We start from the raw sequence: 19,350 nt of genomic DNA, 5'->3' as shown, positions 1-19,350 counted from the left end.
CCGTGCAATTTAAATTAACATGAAACACTGCTTCCTTAGGCTCTCTCTTACCACCCCCACCCCCCCCCCCCCTCCTCTAAAATGTTGATGTAGCCAAAAACGAAGTCCAATGTTGAATCCCAAACCAACCCATTCTAGCTGCATGCAATTAAACTCGTCTATAACCTAATTACTATGTGTAATGAACAAATTATAGACAATAGATTTCAACAAAATAAAAATAAAATAAAGTCACCTTAATTCAACACGGCAATAACCAGTAATCATAACATTCTAGCGATAACTATTATGCAAATCCAAAATGACAGTATTCATAATCCAAATGAACAACATTTTATCGACAAACAATCTGCGCAATCCGACATAAATTAATAACTATAATATCAGAGCAAGAAATCAAATCCAGATTGACTAGCCAGTAAAAATCTCAGCTAAAACACAATCAAACATTAAACCTAACCCTAATCGAACAATATAACAAATTAAATTAAATTAAATCAATAGTGCATAAATTATAGATCTAGGGTTTGACGATTGCCTACTTTTTGTGCCTCTGAACAAATGGCGAGTTCTTCGCTTGCTCCTCTGCAAAAACAACAAATCAAAATCAAAAAGATGATAATAAAATCAAAATCGGTCATCAATACAATAGAATTGGCGAATTAGGGAAGAACGAGATAAGAAAATGGGAATACCAGTAAGACCAAGAGATAATTTGGTGATGATGGTACCGGTGACGGCGAAACCGACTAGAAAAGGCCAGTTACGATTCCATTCTCTCTTGAAGAAAACTGGCCATGGATCGAACTTCCTCCAAATTGCCATCTCTTTTCTGTTTCTCTCTCTTCGTCGATTTACTGTTTCTATCTCAGAGTCTCAAAGTCGCCTTCGCTTACTCTGGTTTTGGTTAAGTGGTGCTAATATATGATGTTTGTAGAGTTTATGAGGATATGGCTGAGCCCATTTTGTGAATTGGGTTCGTTTAGACAAATTATTTGGGTTTTGTGTTTGGGATTATGGTATGGGTATGGGTACGAATACGGGTATGACATGGTACCAATTACCAACACATGAAAATATGAAATATTACATATACAAGTCACCTAAATTAAGGTGACTCGATAGATTAATTAGTCACACCTTATATATAGGTGACTTTGAAAATCTAATTTAAGCCACCACATAAGTCGGGTTATAAAGTCACATGCATATATGCACGCAACTTGTAAACCTGTCAAACAACCTCGTGTATATTAGGTGACTCTGTACTTCTTTAGGTGCTTTGTTAATTATAACCCCAACTTAACAAGTCACATAATAAGAATGATTGTATGAGGCGACTCAATAGATTTATAAATAGCACCTTATATACAAGTGACTCTAAAAGACTAACTTGTTAGGTGCTTTATCATATGACCAATACATAATTAGTCGCCTAATGTGTAAGACATGACATTATAGGTTGATTGTTACAATTTATTTAAAATAGTTACAATCTCGTATAAATATAAAAAGTAACTTTGACATAATGGCAAGTACTTCAACCTTCCAAACAAAGAACTAGAGATCAAGTAGTCGGTAGCTATTGTGTTGATGATTGTGGAGTTGTCTTTGAGACGACTCATTAGGTCATTTACATGCGACTTCATATGATTTTTTTGTAGTAGTGATCATCACCCTTTATATTGTTTCGTCACTAAAATAAACGAAAACCTTAAGAGCGAATGGATAAATAAAGGGCATGATTAATCCCAAATAATTGAAGCCAAGGTATCTTTATTAACCGTGCTTGTTCATCTACACATAAAACACAAAACAACCACTTGGTACATCAAGGTGAGAAACTCGTATTTTCTCGGTTTTAAAGAGCATTAAGTGTACACAAGTCCAATAAACTACCACTATTAGAAAAAAGTAAAAAGGCACCGCTCAATTGCCACCGGTTTTTAAGAACCGGTGGCAAAAAACAGGGGAAAAATGGGCGGGGATATTATTGCCACCGGTTCGATTCGACAACCGAACCGGTGGCAATAATATCCCCTCCGGTTCAAAACCGGTGGCTTACTAATATAAAAAAAAAAAACGGCCCTTTAAATACCCCAAACCCTACAATTTCACCCACCATCAGTTGTTTCACACCCACCTCCCCTCATTCTCTTTCTCTTTCCTCGATCAGTTTTCACACCCTCATCCTCTCTCCTCGTTCAGCTCGGATCCCCTCTTCCCTCTTCTCCTTCATCCTCTCCTCCTTATATTTCTCTCTCCTCTCTCCCCTCTCCTCCTTCTCTTTCTCATCTTCTTTGATCTACACCACCACCGATTTTTCCACCACCTCGAAGACCACCACCGCAACAATAACATCACCACCGCAACAATAACACCACGAACACATGCATGAGCAACAATGACTTTAATCGAGGTTAGGGTTTGATTTTAATCGATTTTTATTTGACTTTAATTCGATTTTACTTTGATTTTAAATGATTTTAATCGATTTCTTCTAGGTTTTTAAATCTATTTTTTCGGGGTTTTTTATTAGAATTTTTTTGGGTTTTCGAATCGAAGTTTTAGGTTTTAAATTCGGTTTTTATGTGATTTTAATCGATTTTCTTCGATTTCTTCTGGGTTTTTTATTAGAATTTTTTTGGGTCTTTTATTAGATTATTTCTGGGTTTTTTATTAGAACTTTTTTGGGTTTTTAATTCGAAGTTTTGAGTTTTAAAATCGATTTTAATTCGATTTTTATGTGATTTTAATCAATTTTATTCGATTTATTCTGGGTTTTTCTGGTTTTTAAATCGAATTTTTCTGGGTTTTTTAAATCGAATTTTCTGAGTTTTGAAATCGATTTTAATTCGATTTCTATTCGATCTTCTTATAGGTTTAATTCGATTTTAATTATGGCTACATGCTTTTTCTGGGTTTTTTTTTAATGATTTTAATCAATTTATGGATACGTGCTCGATTTATAGATACATGCATAGTGTTCTGAGTTTTTTTTCGCAGCTTATGTATATTAGTCGATTTATTTTTTTTGTTTTGATTGATGCAGGTATATTGATTTAGATCTTAAATCGAAGAATCATGATGCAGGAATATTGTTTTTTATGTTGTATGGGGTTTTTTGTGATTTTGATGCTGTAACTTTTTTTTATTTATATGTTGTAATTGATCAATTTTATTGATTTATATTGTAAATAAAATTTCGATTATATAGATTGATATTGTTTGATTTATATTTTGATGTTTGTAATTTTTTTTACTGAATTGTTCTGTTATATTTCTTTTTGAAAAAGACAAAAAAAATGTATACATGTTATTGCCACCGGTTAACCGGTGGCAATAATAATTAATACCCAAAAAAAAAAAAGCGTGAAACGATATTTGCCATCGGTTAACCGGTGGCAATACCTCTTTTTGCCACTGATTTTGAACCGGTGGCCTTGCTTCGCAGTATTGCCACCCCCCAAATGACCACCGGTTCAAAACCGGTGGCATTGGGGGGTTTTGAACCGGTGGCCAATTCATATTTTCGCCTAGTGTACTAATCACGAGTAGCTAATAAATAAGCTCAAATCAGTTACAAAATTGTCATTTGACTAGTCTAAGGTCAAATTAGTTAATTGTCATTTTACTTAGGTTGTGTTTGGTAACTAGCTTAATAGAGAAAAAGTAGCTTATTTGACCAACATTAACTTCTTGATATAAGCTAATTCAAGGAGTTTGGTGAGATACCACAACGGTTTAAATGTAGTAGTTTTAGCAAAAAGATACCACAAGGATTTAAAGCTAGTGATTTTAACAATACAACCATACATAAGAATTGTCTCAAATTAACCGCTAAATTAAAATTTTAATTTACAAAAGATGAAAAATATTATTTTGTAGCTAAATTAACCATCAAAAAATTATCAAAATGTATAAATGGTGTCAAGGTATTTACAAAATTACAATTTTTTTTAAAATTTTTTTTTAGGATTACAAAATTACAAGTTTTGAATACTTAAATTATTATTAATTTTTTGTTACTTAATTTATATATTAAGCATGTCGAGTTTAGGTTGACGGGTTGTTGTTCAACCCATTTATATAATCGGATTATGCATGTCGGTTTTGGGTTGAAAGTTTCAACGCAAACCTAGCCCTGTTTAAGTTCGTGTAGTGTTCGCGTCGACCCAATTATGTAAACGGGTTAGGTTTGGGTCTAGGGTTTTTCAACCCCTTTAATATCGACACGAACACGAACCCGACACGACACGACACGTCATGTTTGTCAGCCATATTAAATTCTTTTAATTGGTTAATTTAATTCTTATGGTGAAATGACACTTGTATCCCCAGTTCATTTAAAATCCTATATGAACCACCTACCCAACAATGCCACAATTAGCTAATAAATAAGCTAATAAATAAGCTCCTTCAAATAACTTATCGAGAACGAGTTTATATGGTGGAATAAGCTATTTGAAGTTTTGAGCTAGCTTACTCCAATTAACTTATTGTAATTTAATTTGAAAGTTTAATCAAATAATAATGGTCAAATAATCTTATTTAAACATCTTCATAGTTATTTGATTATTTGACCAATATCAGCTAATTAACCATTACAACTTACAACAAATTTACAAGTTACACCTTAATTAATAATATTATTTTTTTGCTACTTAATTAATAGAATTAAGCGTGTCGAAAAATCAAGTTATGCCTGTCGGTTTTGAATTGAAAATTTCAACCCAAACCTAACCCATTTAATTTTGTGTCGTGTTTGTCTCAACCCAATTATATAAACGGGTTAGGTTTGGGTCAAGGGTTTTTCAACCCGTTTAACATCGACGCGAACACAAACCCGACATGATACGACATGTTTGACAGCCCTAGTAAACTCTTCAGTTAGTTTATTTTATTTTTATGGTGAAACGACAATTATACCCCCATTTAATTTAAAATCCTATATAAACCACCTACCTCACAATAAGCTTATTGGTCATTTCACATAATCAATTAGCTTTAAACAATCAACTAATAAAATAAGTTAGTCAAATAAGTTAATATAATCAGCTAGTTAAAATCAGCCAACACAATCAGATTCGGTTATTAGCTTTCAGCTTTTCCCTAAACACGACCTTAATAATAATAAAAAAAAAACACTCCAATAAGCTGATGAATAAGCTCCCTCAAACAACTTATCGAAAACGAGTTTATCATATGGATTAAGCTATTTGAAGTTTTGAGCTAGCTTACCTCAATTAACTTATTGTAATTTGAAAGTTTAACAAAATAATACTGGTCAAATAATCAAATTTAAACATCTTCAATTCTTCATAATTATTTGATTATCTGACTAATATTAGCTAATTAACCATTACAACTTACAACAAGTTTACAAGTTACACCTTGAAGATTTGTGAAATAAAAAGGCCCAAAAATGCATATTACACCTTGAAATAGAAGTATAGAATCTTAAAAGCTTTTCCCAAATTTTGTTTTTGGAAAAACTTGAAATATTTCAAAAACAATTCAAAAATTTCGCCTCCCCCTGTGTTTTCCCACAACCCCGCCACTTCAAAACTTAAAAAAACACAACTTCCACATCGCAATCCGCACAACTCCACCTCACATACTCCTGACCGTAGATTAAATCCAATCAACGATCCAAAACAACCCTCACCCACTCACACGGATAACCTCCTACAACCGTTCGATTAAAACCAATCCTCAACACCAAATCATCTCACCACCCAAAAACCCGGCAGTTATAAATACCCTTTTTAACCCACATCAACATTCACACATCTTCATTTTCACGCTCTCTCTAAAACAACAATTTCCAGTTTTTCAACTTTTTCTCTCTAGAACAAGAATGTCAGGAAGAGGAAAGGGAGGCAAGGGTTTGGGAAAGGGAGGAGCAAAGCGTCACAGGAAAGTTCTTCGTGATAACATCCAAGGTATCACTAAGCCTGCTATTCGTCGTCTTGCTCGAAGAGGCGGTGTTAAGCGTATCAGCGGTCTGATCTATGAAGAGACACGTGGCGTCCTCAAGATCTTCTTGGAGAATGTGATTCGTGATGCTGTGACTTACACTGAGCATGCGAGGAGGAAGACGGTGACTGCCATGGATGTTGTGTATGCTCTCAAGAGGCAAGGAAGGACTCTTTATGGTTTCGGTGGTTAGGTTGAGTCTAATTTGGGGTTCTAGGGTTTGGGGGTGATGAATTGGGGGAAATGTGGTTGATAAGAAGTAGTTTCTGGGTTTGGTGAAATTAGGGTTTAGAATTTGTAGATCTTTTGTGTTTTGATGGCTATTATTAGGTATGTAGTGGTGGTGTTATGCTTGTAATTGTTGGTTATGATTTAATGAAATGAATATCTCGTTCAATCTATTATTTGTATTCAGCCATTAAGTTTGTTGTTTTTCATTCTTAATTTCGCACTAATTTTTTACGTTTTTTGAATTTTTCTGCGAACTTTAATAATTATTGGTGTTGCGATGACCAAATGGCTACTGTATTTGGACACTGTTATCGATCAATTGGACATCAATTTTTAGGGCAGATTGATTGTTAGAGTTTAACATCTATTCTTGAAATTTTAATTTGAGCTATATTTACACAGTTCTTGATTATTTATGTGATGATTTGGGATAAATAATGTGATTTAGGGTTTATCATTTGTGATTGTTTGATTTGCTTATCACAAATATACAATAAAATTGAGTGTCTCAAATTAGGTGCATGTGTCGAAAGAATATGTTAGTGCAGATTGCTGAATTTCTTATGTTTGTTGATTGTTGGATAAGGTTCTGGGTTTTAAGTTGACAGATAAAAGCAGATTAATGCCATGACATTATAGGTTCATAATTTTTTTTTACGGATTGTGATAACAAGTTATTGGAGCTACTGAAAATCGTTAGCAAAATTGTAAATCTCAATTACCAGAAAGTTGAAACGGACGACAACAATGAACGAAAGTTATCAATAATGTCAATGAAAATTTGGTATGAAAAACTTCATATATTGATATCGAAAATGAAAAAATAGGGGAACAGTCCCCTTAAATTATTTTTGACACAAAGGATAAAGCAAAATGGTAAGAACAAAGCAATCCTCTACTTTTGAAAAACACTCACAAAAACGCTCACTTCGCGAACTTTTCTTTTACAGATTCCGCCATTTTTCACCCCTCCTATAAGACTCAAAGTTGCCTTATTCATTTCTTGGGAACTCCGAGCCTCAGGCGGAAGTCTTCTTCCATAAGCGGGAGTCCTTCCCTTAATTTCACCTTTGGCTCCCAACCAAGCAATTCCTTGGCTGATGTGATATCTGGCTTCCTCTGTCTTGGGTCATCAGGGGTGTTCTCCACTGAGATTATCTTCACATCTGGATTGATCAGCTGCAAAATATAGCCAGAACACGACATAAATATTCCATCCATCGACAAAAAACGAAGCTGAGCAGGCAAAGGACCACATGCATATTCAGAAACTCAATTGTATACTCAACACACAAGATGAACACTGAAGGACATCAACATTCTTTCAAAACTTGTACAATCAACACACCATATAAAGCTCGAACAATATTGCCAGCCAGACATAAAACCCCTTCTTTAGAAACACTCATAAGCTAGAGAGTATGGAGTTAAAGTGAAATACACTAACAGTACTGGAGGTCCATTATCTAATACACTAACAGCACGCAAATACAAACAGGTTGCAATTTTCTTATTTTCCCACGCTCATAAGCTAGAGAGTATGGAGTATAAAGTGAAATACAATATTTGCATTGAATGCTTCAACAAGTGAGTGACAAGCTTAATCAATTTAGGTTGATCTGTAAGCAGAAATGTTAAGAATAATCAATCAATGAAATTGCAATTATGGGCCCAGCCACCGCAAATGACACTCATCTAGATTAAGGTTGATGTATACGGAGTAACATAATTGTTCTTTTGCAAGATTTACGCGCTTATATGAGGATTCACTTGAAGTGCAATACACTCAAGGGCGTAGGTAAGAGCAACAACATAATTTTTCAACGTACCTCTTTCACAGTCTCAGCAAGTTCAAGCATGGTGAATTCACCTAAATACCAGCAAAGGAGTTAGCAATGATTTTTCTTTCTTTTTTTTTTTTTTTTTTTTTTTTTTTTTTTTTTTTTTAAGAGAGCCAAACAAAAACAAAGAAAATATAGCAGAGCATCATTACCAGGGTTGCCAATGTTGATTGGCCCAGTGTGCTCTCCTTCCATCAGTCTGATCAGACCATCAACCTGTAGTACAATTGATTGTGTTCAAGAAACAATTACTTGTTGCTCTACAAAAATATAAATACATATAATACTCAAACACAAAAAACAATCACGCACCATGTCAGACACGAAACAGAAACTACGAGTCTGAGTTCCAGGAGCCTGAACTGTCAGTGGCTCATCCCTGCACAAGGAAATATAACGGTACTAAAGCATAAAAAAACTGGCCAATTTGATCTCATAAGTGACATCCAATAGATGATGCAGTAACATGAAAAGAGAATCACGCACAACTAGCAATTCAACATCTAATTAAAACATTATTATTTTCCTTCTCCCCTCAAGTTTCAACTCAGATATATCCTAAATACTTAGATGACCAATCAGATTTCTAAACACGGGCTTAAAGTTAAATTCGGGCCCTTTTCAGAATCTACGAGACTTCAACATAAGAATTACATCAAAAGTTGTCGAACTTCTAGAAAGGTGTAAGACTGTCAACCAATAACAGGATATTAGCTTACCTAAGTGCTTGAGCAATGAAGTTGCTGACAACACGGCCATCGTCGATGTTCATCCGAGGCCCATAAGTATTGAAAATTCGGGCTACACGAATTTCTGTTTCACAATGCAATGGAAAAAACAGCTCAAAATCTAGATCTTTCTAAGTAGAGTTAACTCAAGAAAGGTAACAAGCATACCAATCCCGTGTTGCCTGTGATAATCAAACATCAAGGTTTCAGCTACACGTTTTCCCTCGTCATAACAGCTCCTAACTCCTGTTGGACAAAATAATAAACAAATTTAGTTCTCAAACAGATTATATCGTTAAAATGTCCTGCACCCAAAGAATATTTCAGCAAATATTTAAACACTGTAAGTGCATACCAATTGGGTTAACATTTCCCCAATAAGTTTCAGGTTGAGGATGGACAAGGGGATCACCATATACCTCTGATGTTGAAGTAAGCAAAATCCTGCAGAGAGTACAGAAGCAAAAGAGAGATGGTAAAATTTATTGCATGTTACATATACCCACAATGATGTAGAAAAATAAACCCCACAAACCTGGCTCCAACACGCTTGGCAAGTCCTAGCATGTTCAAAGTACCCATCACATTTGTCTTGATTGTCTGTCAGATATAAAATGTTCAGATTTAATAACTGTATAATGCCAAATGAAAGGGAGAAAAAACCTCACTAATTCACACAATAAAATCTTATTGTGGCCATCAAAGCATTAGTTTTTTTAAAACATCAGCAATTTTAAGCTGTTTAGTATCGAGCGTCACAAGCAATCTTCAGAATTCACATAACATAGTTAGAATGTACTGTATCATACTCCACAAGTCTTACTAAGCTACCCTTTGCTTACATGTGATCATAAATTGTCAATTAACTGCCCTAATACAGGAACTTTAATACGTGTGAGACCGTGAGCTAGAGTAACCGTCTTGCTGTAAGCATTCTGGCTCGTAAAACTCACTGAGCTTATTGACAATTGAGTACTGAAAGAAAAAGCTATAATTCTTTATGAAATGGTTTAATAGGTCATATCATGTGTAGCTACCAGTCTGCCACCTACCAATATCCATGAGCAGCACAGTGCAACGAGAAAAAGTCTTGGTTCAGAGGGGACTGAAATTGGGCTTGGCAGGAAATTGAAAATATTTAGAGTTTAGACCATCTTCAAAATATAGTACAATAAGCTGTTATGTCCCAAGTGAGCACAAAACACCACACGGAAACAAGCCTCAGAGTTCAGAGAAGGCTGCTTTTTGAGGTTTGAGGGAAACTAATGATATTGTGACTTAAGAATGTTAAAATTGTAACAAGTCCATCCTACACTAACACGTCATAAGTATGGGTGGAAAAAAATTTGTAACAAGTCTGCCCTAAAATACCATTTCATTAGTGTGGGTGATAAAATGAATTCAACAAGGCGGAGGCATTTCTGACTATTCTGAGGATAGATCAGACACATTCAGATGCCGATGCATTTCTGACGATAAATCAGCACACATGCATTTTATAGACAGCACAGTGAACTTCCAGAATATTATGTCCAAATTGGACACAAAAATCAACATGATTAAAACATATGCTTCTCAAATAGTGGAAGCAGAAGTTCAAGCTAATTGCACATTTAAGAGGTCCAACTACAAATCAGAAAATTAGATTAAACCTGTACTTACTTTAACAGGGTTGTGCTTGTAAAATATCGGCGATGCAGGGCATGCAAGGTGATATATCTGATCAACCTCTATTAGTAATGGCTCTGTAACATCTGCAGGCCAAAAAAAAAAAAAACAATTATGAAACTTAAAAAAACATAACTAGCGAAAATATTACAACACTTCAAGTTCCAACAGAACATGCACAAGATGCAGTACAATAATGAACTCTCCGAGTGAAGTGAAGATGTAAAAATGTCGATATATACGCTATTTTCATTCGGCTTGCTGACTTATTATTAAAATAAAAGTAACATAAGAAGATTATTTTAAATGCTAAATAATTTCCGGAGGCATATTAAACACCGCAGAAAGAGAAACATCAGACACAGAAGGCAGCCAACACGATTAGAGGGCTGCACTATGTTTATGAAAATGAAAGAGTAAAGGAGCAACTTTGCTAAATTTCCACAATGTCAACCAGCTGAAAAAAAAAAAAGCCCTACTGCTCTATCTTAAAACAATCAAACACAGAATTACTCTCCGAATTATCCATACAACATAAGGTTCTTAGATTTAAGGCAGATTAAAGTTAATTATACAACATAAGTGACGATCAAAAATAGATAAACAGGATTAGTACCATGACGGATCAGCTCAAACCTCGGGTGTCCAATCCATTTCCTAAGGTTGTCCTTTGAACCAGTAAAGTAGTTATCAACAACAATCACCTGTTAAAATATCAAAAATCAAATTATATTAAACGTGTGAGACAAGATGAGCACTTTCCTGTCTGCCCACCTCCAATTCCCTCAAAGGAACAAGAACAAGAGCAAGGAAAAGAGGAAACATGCATTACGCACTAAGATTGCCGTATCTTTTCCCTTCATTGATCATTAGTTGATAGAAAAGAAGCAAGTTGGGAAAACATGCTCACCTCATTCTTTTCATTTTCCATCAATCTATCCACCAGATGGGAGCCAATAAATCCTGCTCCTCCAGTGATCAAAATTCTCATGTTTGACTGCCATCACAAGACAAAAAAGGTAAAGCATTTAGTAAAAATGTGAAGAAAAAAAATATGCCAATACCCTCTCTTCTACCACAGCTCAACAACCATCACAGTCCCTCATTCATGATCAAATTGAAACTCTACAAAGTATGGTACATTGCTTCATCATCAGCATTGCACAACAAAAATCAAGCTCATCAGTCATCATCATACTATACAATGACGAAGCGAGAGCACTACCGACTTACAATCACAAAAATAATTGATTGATCATCAATCAGTAAAAACAAAAACATAACAAACCATTCACATTACCCCTCTCCTAATGGATACAATCAACATAGCACATCAAAGTACAGCCAATATTTTCCCTAGTGGACAACATTGTTGCAATACTACCCACATCCTGTTTAACAAATTGGAGATCAACCCACTACAAGATCCACTCTTTTTTCATCCAAATCAAAGATACCAATCATAACATTTAACTCAAATTGCAAATATCAACCAAGTATAAAAAAAAAATTAAAAAAAATATCTATAAAATCAATAAAAATTACCTGAAAAAATTTAGAATTTCTTAATGGAGAAGGGGGTGGAGGTGGCTTGGTTCCTGATTGCTTCTCTCCGTTGGATGCCATTTCTCAGATCTCCCACTCAATCAATTTAATGAAGACCTACAACACAAAAGAACAGAAAATTTATGATGACAATTAATTTAATGGGGTCCAGAAAAAACCACCTAAGCAAAATTTATACATTTATAAATAGAAAAATAGAAAATTATAAAAGGGGGAAATCGGGAATTTCTAATAAAAATAAAAAAACATTAAAGAGGGGGAGCAAGAAAAGTACTTTGGACTGAAAGCAAGAACGAAACCCTAACTTGTAATTTGCGATTGATGAAAAAAAGAAGATCAAAGAATGGAGTATATATAGTGTGATAAACAAAAATAAATAGTATGATCCACAATTCAGAAACTTCCCTTACCAAACGTCGCCAAACTCACATGCCAGAGGAGAGAGAAAGCGCGATATTTACGCAATTTGATTAATTTAAATTAAAATCCCAAAATTGAACAAGAAAAAAGATTTGAAATTGAGGGCTTTTTTCATAGTTAGCTTCAAATTCAAGAAAAGGTCGGGAACACCAATCAAAATCATGATTATGATTGTTATGCTAACAATTAGAAGACATTGAAATTACGCCTAACTTAGAGTGACAACTACTTGTTCATCATAATAATAATTATAATTATTAAATAAAGATCCATTTTTTAAAATTAAAATTCAGAGGTTTCTTACCAGATTTTGGCAGTGTGAAATTCAGGAAAAGGGGAGAAATTATTGAGAGAAAAGATGAGAAATTGACATAAATTATAAGGAATTGTGATGGAAGATATGAAAACGTGAGGAGATATGCTTAAGGAATCCTAAAACAATGCGATACCATAACTGTTGAGTCTTGACTCTTGACTGATCCGTTTTGATGTGAGTCTGGCTTCTTTCAGATTCCTATTGGAAAATTAGGAAAAACAGATTTACTGTATTTATTTTTAAAAAAATATTTCTGGGATTAAAAAAAAGTGAGTTTATCCTATCTTAGAAAATTGCCAAATATTTTGGCAAAAAAATTCGAAATAGATAAATCTATTTACAAATTCGTATTTTCTTCAACTAATTTATACTTATCTAATTAATTATGGAGTACCGACTCTAATTTTAACGGATTTTAGTATTATATAGAGTAGTTTCGTAAAAAAAAAAGTATTATACAGAAACTAGTTAATTATTACACTCTTTGTTTTTAAATACTGACTTCATTTCTATATTTCGCACTATTCGATTGTCGACTAATGTTTGTGATTTATATATAAGAAAAAATATATATTTTGTGGGTATTTATTGGAATCATCTCAATGAATAGATTTTTAATTTTTAATTGTTATAATTTATACTTATTAATAATTAAAGATGTAATTGATCAAAGATTAACATTGACATACGTATCCAAGAAAAATGGAGCAAATATTTAAAAAACTGTGTAGATATCTTTTATTTTTCATTGAAATTGTTAGTCCATATCTCATGTCATTTGAATTTATCTAAACTTATCAAAAGATAAAAAGTCATGAATCTTATGATAATAACAAAGCTTAATTTATCCCTATTATGTAGTCAAATTCTGTTCTATGTTTGTATGATCGATCTTTTTCATGTGGTAAAACTATCAAAGTAGGATAGGAAAAGCATGAGGTCCTCGTGCATGATTTATTAGGCCGTCTTTGTCAAGCATGCTCATAAAAGTTGTTAGAGTAGATGTGAATTCTTCCCATACAACCTAATTAAGCTGATAACTAAAGCATTATTGGAAAATTACTTGTTAAGCACTTATGTTAGTTTGGTGGCTGTACTTTTCATTTCTTATAGATCTATTTTCAAAGTATCCAACACATACTACATTAAGCTGTATATTTGTAGCTTTTTCTTGTAAAAAATTATTATTTAACCTCCTAAAATCAAAGTTTCCTATGACATGAAATACCTTTTATGTTTTACCGTACCACAATCATGAGTTGTGTTATTTAAATTATACATAATCCCTCTATTGTTTGTCAAGTATTGTTTACTTAGATCACGATTATAACTTTGATTGTTAAAATTTAATTTATCTTTCCTTCTTAAATCTTTGAGTTTAGTACATATAATTTTTTTTCTTCGTATGTCCATGCATTATATATATCTGGAAAAAAAAATACTCATAATATCATCAAATTTGTCATGTTGCCTTTTCAAATTTGAAATTTAGAAACAAAGTTTCATCTTGCATATAGATTGATGATTATATTTAAATGGAAAAGGGAAATATTATATTGGAGTGGAGGTTCCAGCACTATAATAACCAAAAAGTTGAAAGATAAGTAAGATAACAATTACAAGACTAACACTAAAGTGGCTGTAGTTTAGTGGTTAGAATTCCACGTTGTGGCCGTGGAGACCTGGGCTCGAATCCCAGCAGCCACATTTTTTTTTTAAATAATAAGACACAATAATCAAAACTGTATGACCATTGAAAAAAAATAAATTCAAAACTGTATGTTATTATTTGAGCTAGCAAAACATTGTCAAGATTTTACACCAAAATATATGGTGTTATGATCCAACAATGCAATGGTTTTCTAGCTACCACTTTCTATGAAATTAAAGGAAATTGATAGAGAATATACTCTATTGTTAGAAGATACAGTTTAATGTACTTTACATACATTTATAACAAAACTTCATTATTTTGCAAAGACAAGATAAAGTTTTTTTAAATTTAGTAAATTCATATCAATCGTATAATGCATGAATTTTACATGACATCTCATGTAGATTTATTTGACTAGTAGGATTTTCCCACTGAACAAGTTCCTTAATTCCTTTCTCAACCTCTTTTGTTTCCCTCATCAAACAGCTTAAGCAAAATCCAAGTGCACTTAAACTCATGATAGCTTGACTCTTGATCTCTTCATCTCCCTCAGGGAACTCGATTTCCTCGAATACTTCCTTGGAATGATCAAGGTACGAGCTTATGAATTTCTCCATATCTTTCTCACCCAAGTTCATTAATGGAAAGTTGGCCGATTTTCCCACCTCAAGATCACATCTTTTACCACTTTTGGCAAGGTCATTTTCAAGAACTATCAATGACTTGATAGAAGCAACTTCTTGGAAGGATTTCATCGAAGTAGCTACCATTTTTACTACATGCCTTAGATCATCGTTCATCCTCTCCAATTCAATGCTTTGGATATGCTCTTCTAGGAACCCAATAGCATGAGCTGTGAATATCAAGAGATCACCCATTTTCGCGAAAGGACCCATCAATTTCCTATAACAAGAAGTATGGAATGGCAAATACCAAAAATTGGGCTCTGCCTCAGCCTCACCAACATATTTATCTAGCTCATTAACTTGAGCTTTGATGCTTTTCGCCTTCTCAAGTAACTCGACCTTGGAAGAAGTAACGAGATCAATAGAAGAGATCGAATCCTCGAGTGTCCCTAGAGTCTTGGTAAGTTGAACTTTGGCTAGGGTGGCTCCTCTAGTAGGGTGTAACAACAAATCAATAACAATAGAACAGGACAAACCAATAAAGGTTTCCACTATTCTAGCTATAGCAAAATCTGATGGTGGGCCGAAATTTCTTCGGCCCAAAATCAGAATTGCACCTATAACTGCAGAAACAGCACCTGCTTGCCCATACATTTTGCTCTGTTGAAGAAAGCTGGTGAAAATAAACCAAGGAAGAAGTGAAATGAACCTAATTTGTACAAATCTTTCGAAAATAAAACAACCTAATACTCCATATACATTGCCAATGACTGTCCCTTGGAACTTAACATTGGCAACTTTAAATGTGGCTTCTCTAGCTGCTGCAAAACTCACAGCTACAGGAAGCCCAGACCAATATCCATTGGGCTTACTGTAATAAAGCCCAAATAACACGGAAAAGCCCAACGATAGTGAGCAATTTATTGCTATGGTAAGCCTTTCTTTAGCAGTGGGCCAGTTGTTGGCCCAAATACTTTTCAAAGAAAACCCATTTTGGTTTTCATTGTTTTTGTTTAGGTGTTGTTGTTGGTTCTTTTTTTGAGGGGTGTTTTGGTCAGTTTTTTGTTGGTTTGGAGGAATGGTCATGGCCCTTGACTGAGAGTGCAAGAGTTTCATACAGAAGAAGAAGAAATAAGAGGGTAAGTCTTTCTCGTTTGATGGCGGTGTTTCGAGTTTTTGAAGGAAGCCCATGACTTGTCCTTCAGTGGATTCTGGGACAGTTATTGTTTCACTAGGTGTATGGCTCTTAAGTTGGTGTAAATTTTGGCTTATTTCACCTTCTATTAAGTCCATACCATCTTTCAATTGTTCATCAACAATTGAAATAGGTACTTTTGTGTTACTTAGCGCGATATCCATCCCTCTTAGTGGCGTCTCTAGTTCCTGGAACCGGTCCCCTGGGTTCGTACAATAAGGTCTGATAAATTTCAAGGGAAATCTCTCCCACTGCATGCTTTCCTGCTCAAACAAAAATATAATGAAAAAAATAAAAAAATATTAGTGTTGTTGATCATTTTATAACTTTATTTTACTCATTTGATAATTTCATAGTATGAAAAGGTAATGTTACCTGTTTGGATTTAATGCACTGGATAAATTTCTTGGCTTTACCAGCTAAACACCTTGTTTGAGAGATTAATGCTTGAGAAGTTACATCATCTTGAGCACAAAATGCCTTGACAAACAGCTTTAGCCTATCTGTCGCGTTCTCTACAAATAATTTGCTATTTTTGGTCACCTGTATTACATACATAAACACTTTTCTTAATATATTTACCATATATGCACAATAATATTACTAGGAAAAAAGGATTAATAAATTGCTACTACTATTGTTAGTATAATTAATTAGCAACAAGTATCATGAATTTCATCTGTAAAATAAGTAAGACTTAATCATGAATGAGTAAAATTTACCTGGGAGGAAGCAAGGTGAGGGTAAGGAAGCAATAGAGCTAAGAAACAAGCGACAGCACCAACGGCGGTGCTAGCAGCAACATGGACAGGATGCATGACAGCATCAAATTGATGAGCATTGATGTAACCAACAACATAGATGATGATAAGTTGGCCCAAAGCAATCCTCTTGGCTACAACATGGGTTGATTGAGGCAACGCGATAAAGAAAGCAGCAATAGCAACGACCAAAGAGGTAGATGCCTCGGTAAGGCTAGAAGGTCCTCCTATGAGCCAGAGGCACAAAATAGCAGGGCAAACAGTTTGAAGAGTAGCATAAAATGCAAGCCAGAGACCTCGGATTGTGTCTCCTAGGGTAGCATTGGTTATAATAAGAATCATCGCGACATATGAAAATGCAGGGAATGTTACTTCCCTCTTGAAAGAGGCAGGGCCATAGAGGGTTAAGCACCCTACTATAATGCAAGCCAAGGCTGTTCTTGAGGCCGCGACTAGGCCTGATTTCCAAAACTCGCATGCTCTCTTAGATTGCACGGTGCTAAACATAGCTAGCATCAATCGATGTTAATTAATCTGGTCTTGATTAAATTAGCTAGATCACAAAGTTTGAACTTGTTATTGGTTGAAAATTATTCAAATAAAGTGATCTAGAGAAACAAATTAAATGAAGAGAGGAGGCTTTGGCCTTGGAATGAACTTAGCTTGAGAGGAATGAATTACAGAGGGGGTATTTGTAGGAATATATAACATGTTAGTTGTTTTAGTGGTAAACAATCTATAGTGACATTTCTTTTGTGGGACCCACCTTGTTGCAACAGACCAGTTACAACTTTTTTTTATTATTTTTTTTTATACGTAGAAAAGAAAAGAAAAGAAAATCCATTATAAATAAAGAATTAAAAATATAATTAGTATTGCTTTTTTTTGGAAAATGCTGTATTGTGTTTCCATTTGCTAACTGAAGGTTCTGTTTAATTTAGCATCAACTTGGATAGATAAGTCGAATCACGTATAAAATACTTGTACTACTATTTTTCTTTAATTTTATTTTTATCCAATCCTTTGAAATTGACGGTTGAAGAATTGGATCCTCTACTCTCCAATAATATTAATGCATCATCTTAAAAGTTGATATATTTACATGAATAATTCACCATGTTGTATCAATGGAATTTTCTGGTACCATTTATGCTAGTCCTATTATGTGATTATGTGCTTCAAATCAAAGAAGTTGTCTACTTATTTGACATTTGATTTTAAAAAGTGCCTTAGAATCTAGCTTTTGGAACATCTTTTACTCAAACTTTTGCACAATATATACAGACAATACAGTAGCTGGACTAAATATACTACCTTAGGAAATACGAGTGCAACCGGTTAATTCTACATGAACATATATTATTAGATGATCTTGAATCAAATTTAATTAAAAATCATCCAAAAATTACGTAGTATATCACTTTCTTTATATACTTAGTAAGACATGCATAAGGACTCCATCCAAACTTTCTCATATGATTCTTACTTGAATAATGTATTTTATTTTAGGTCTTTCTTGGTTCCTAAATAAGAAGGTATGAACCCCAATTACTTAAGGCATATTTCTTTTGAAATTAAGTAATTTAATTTGTAGTTTTTATAGGTAGTACGTTTCTAGAAAATTCGTACTATAATTAATTGACATCTCTTTGATAATGAGTTTTAATTAATTTGCATATTTTACCTAGAAGTATCAATTTATGAGTTGTCAAAAAACTAAAGAAATTACGTTAATGATTAATAAATGATTATCTTAATTAGCTCTATCATTGTAGAAGCATTCGACAAATAAAAAAACTACAGTTGCTTTGTCAGATTATGATCGATCACTATTCACAATATACAAACAAAGTCTTAGTCGTAATGTCAAAAAACTAGTCATATTTTGCGCTGCAAAATCTAGTGAATGAGGAAGAGAAGTTTGAATATACATAAGCCAATTAAAACTTATTGTAGATTGACATGACATGAATCACAGTAAACTTATTGTAAGTCAAGTTAGCTAGAATGGACTTATTTTTTTTTGACGGAAAAAAAAATGGCCTATTATTAATGTAATTGAAAAGACTTACAAAAACTAAACTCTTAATTTTAATTACATACGGACTACGGAGTACAACTAGTTCACAAATAATTAGTCATCGTGTCATTTTTTCTAAACCTAGTCGATCATATGATATTAACATTGCTAGCAGTCACCTATCCCAATCTATGACACAAAATTTTCAATAACAATTGCGACATGCATGGAAAAATAGCCTATTTTCCATCAATTATAGAATATTCTAGAATGATGCATGGTAATATATAATAAATCATCATAAATAACTATCCATAAAAACAGATGAAATAAGCAAAGTAAAGA

The 19,350-nt window shown here is 33.7% G+C and overlaps 4 protein-coding genes, 1 long non-coding RNA gene and 1 other non-coding gene across 8 annotated transcripts; 3 read left to right on the top strand and 3 right to left on the bottom strand.

Moving 5' to 3' along the window:
- Nucleotides 1-538: 538 nt before the first annotated feature.
- On the bottom strand, nt 539-926 carry LOC110684096. The gene is made up of 2 exons (XM_021860502.1): nt 696-926; nt 539-585 (listed from the first exon to the last, which is right to left on the bottom strand). Exons 1-2 carry the CDS (start codon nt 823-825, stop codon nt 539-541), a joined length of 177 nt encoding a protein of 58 aa, XP_021716194.1. The 5' UTR covers nt 826-926.
- A 1,070-nt stretch (nt 927-1,996) lies between these two features.
- Nucleotides 1,997-3,238, top strand: LOC110683952. Its single transcript, XR_002503710.1, has 2 exons — nt 1,997-2,419; nt 3,053-3,238. It is a non-coding gene; the product is annotated as an uncharacterized LOC110683952 (long non-coding RNA).
- A 2,538-nt stretch (nt 3,239-5,776) lies between these two features.
- On the top strand, nt 5,777-6,393 carry LOC110684094 (histone H4). Its single transcript, XM_021860500.1, has one exon. It carries the CDS (start codon nt 5,861-5,863, stop codon nt 6,170-6,172), a length of 312 nt encoding a protein of 103 aa, XP_021716192.1. The 5' UTR covers nt 5,777-5,860; the 3' UTR covers nt 6,173-6,393.
- Nucleotides 6,394-6,978: 585 nt separating this feature from the next.
- Nucleotides 6,979-12,922, bottom strand: LOC110684093 (UDP-glucuronic acid decarboxylase 5). 3 transcript variants are annotated; one of them, XM_021860498.1, is made up of 13 exons: nt 12,738-12,922; nt 11,993-12,109; nt 11,358-11,444; nt 11,064-11,151; nt 10,442-10,533; nt 9,315-9,379; nt 9,135-9,223; nt 8,948-9,025; nt 8,771-8,864; nt 8,364-8,430; nt 8,204-8,267; nt 8,040-8,080; nt 6,979-7,389 (listed from the first exon to the last, which is right to left on the bottom strand). In XM_021860498.1, the coding sequence occupies exons 2-13, from the start codon at nt 12,071-12,073 to the stop codon at nt 7,207-7,209; spliced, it is 1,029 nt and encodes a 342-aa protein (XP_021716190.1). In that variant the 5' UTR covers nt 12,074-12,109; nt 12,738-12,922; the 3' UTR covers nt 6,979-7,206. The 3 variants fall into 3 exon arrangements, with proteins under 3 accessions (XP_021716190.1, XP_021716191.1, XP_021716189.1); XM_021860499.1 differs by lacking the exon at nt 12,738-12,922 and adding an exon at nt 12,424-12,504; XM_021860497.1 differs by lacking the exon at nt 12,738-12,922 and adding an exon at nt 12,288-12,417.
- A 1,462-nt stretch (nt 12,923-14,384) lies between these two features.
- On the top strand, nt 14,385-14,456 carry TRNAH-GUG. The gene has a single exon. It is a non-coding gene; the product is annotated as a tRNA-His (tRNA).
- Nucleotides 14,457-14,513: 57 nt separating this feature from the next.
- Nucleotides 14,514-18,084, bottom strand: LOC110684092. Its single transcript, XM_021860496.1, has 3 exons — nt 16,947-18,084; nt 16,600-16,767; nt 14,514-16,487 (listed from the first exon to the last, which is right to left on the bottom strand). The coding sequence occupies exons 1-3, from the start codon at nt 17,499-17,501 to the stop codon at nt 14,766-14,768; spliced, it is 2,445 nt and encodes an 814-aa protein (XP_021716188.1). The 5' UTR covers nt 17,502-18,084; the 3' UTR covers nt 14,514-14,765.
- Nucleotides 18,085-19,350: the final 1,266 nt, after the last annotated feature.

This window comes from Chenopodium quinoa, unplaced genomic scaffold, assembly GCF_001683475.1.
Source record: "Chenopodium quinoa cultivar QQ74 unplaced genomic scaffold, ASM168347v1, whole genome shotgun sequence".
Classification (NCBI taxonomy): Eukaryota; Viridiplantae; Streptophyta; class Magnoliopsida; order Caryophyllales; family Amaranthaceae; genus Chenopodium; species Chenopodium quinoa.
Note: the sequence above shows the minus strand (reverse complement) of the source record. Positions and strands in the feature narration are given on the sequence as shown.

Excerpts from the sequence above, each read along its gene's own strand:
- LOC110684096 (XM_021860502.1), bottom strand. The coding sequence starts at position 825 with ATGGCAATTTGGAGGAAGTTCGATCCATGGCCAGTTTTCTTCAAGAGA. Across the intron at positions 586-695 it reads ATTATCTCTTGGTCTTACTG|AGGAGCAAGCGAAGAACTCG; the intron begins GTATTCCCATTT and ends TTGTTTTTGCAG.
- LOC110684094 (XM_021860500.1), top strand. The coding sequence starts at position 5,861 with ATGTCAGGAAGAGGAAAGGGAGGCAAGGGTTTGGGAAAGGGAGGAGCA.
- LOC110684093 (XM_021860498.1), bottom strand. The coding sequence starts at position 12,073 with ATGGCATCCAACGGAGAGAAGCAATCAGGAACCAAGCCACCTCCACCC. Across the intron at positions 8,431-8,770 it reads TTCATTGCTCAAGCACTTAG|GGATGAGCCACTGACAGTTC; the intron begins GTAAGCTAATAT and ends TTCCTTGTGCAG. Across the intron at positions 8,268-8,363 it reads TCTGTTTCGTGTCTGACATG|GTTGATGGTCTGATCAGACT; the intron begins GTGCGTGATTGT and ends ATTGTACTACAG.
- LOC110684092 (XM_021860496.1), bottom strand. The coding sequence starts at position 17,501 with ATGCTAGCTATGTTTAGCACCGTGCAATCTAAGAGAGCATGCGAGTTT. Across the intron at positions 16,768-16,946 it reads CTCACCTTGCTTCCTCCCAG|GTGACCAAAAATAGCAAATT; the intron begins GTAAATTTTACT and ends TATGTAATACAG. Across the intron at positions 16,488-16,599 it reads AGTGCATTAAATCCAAACAG|GAAAGCATGCAGTGGGAGAG; the intron begins GTAACATTACCT and ends TTGTTTGAGCAG.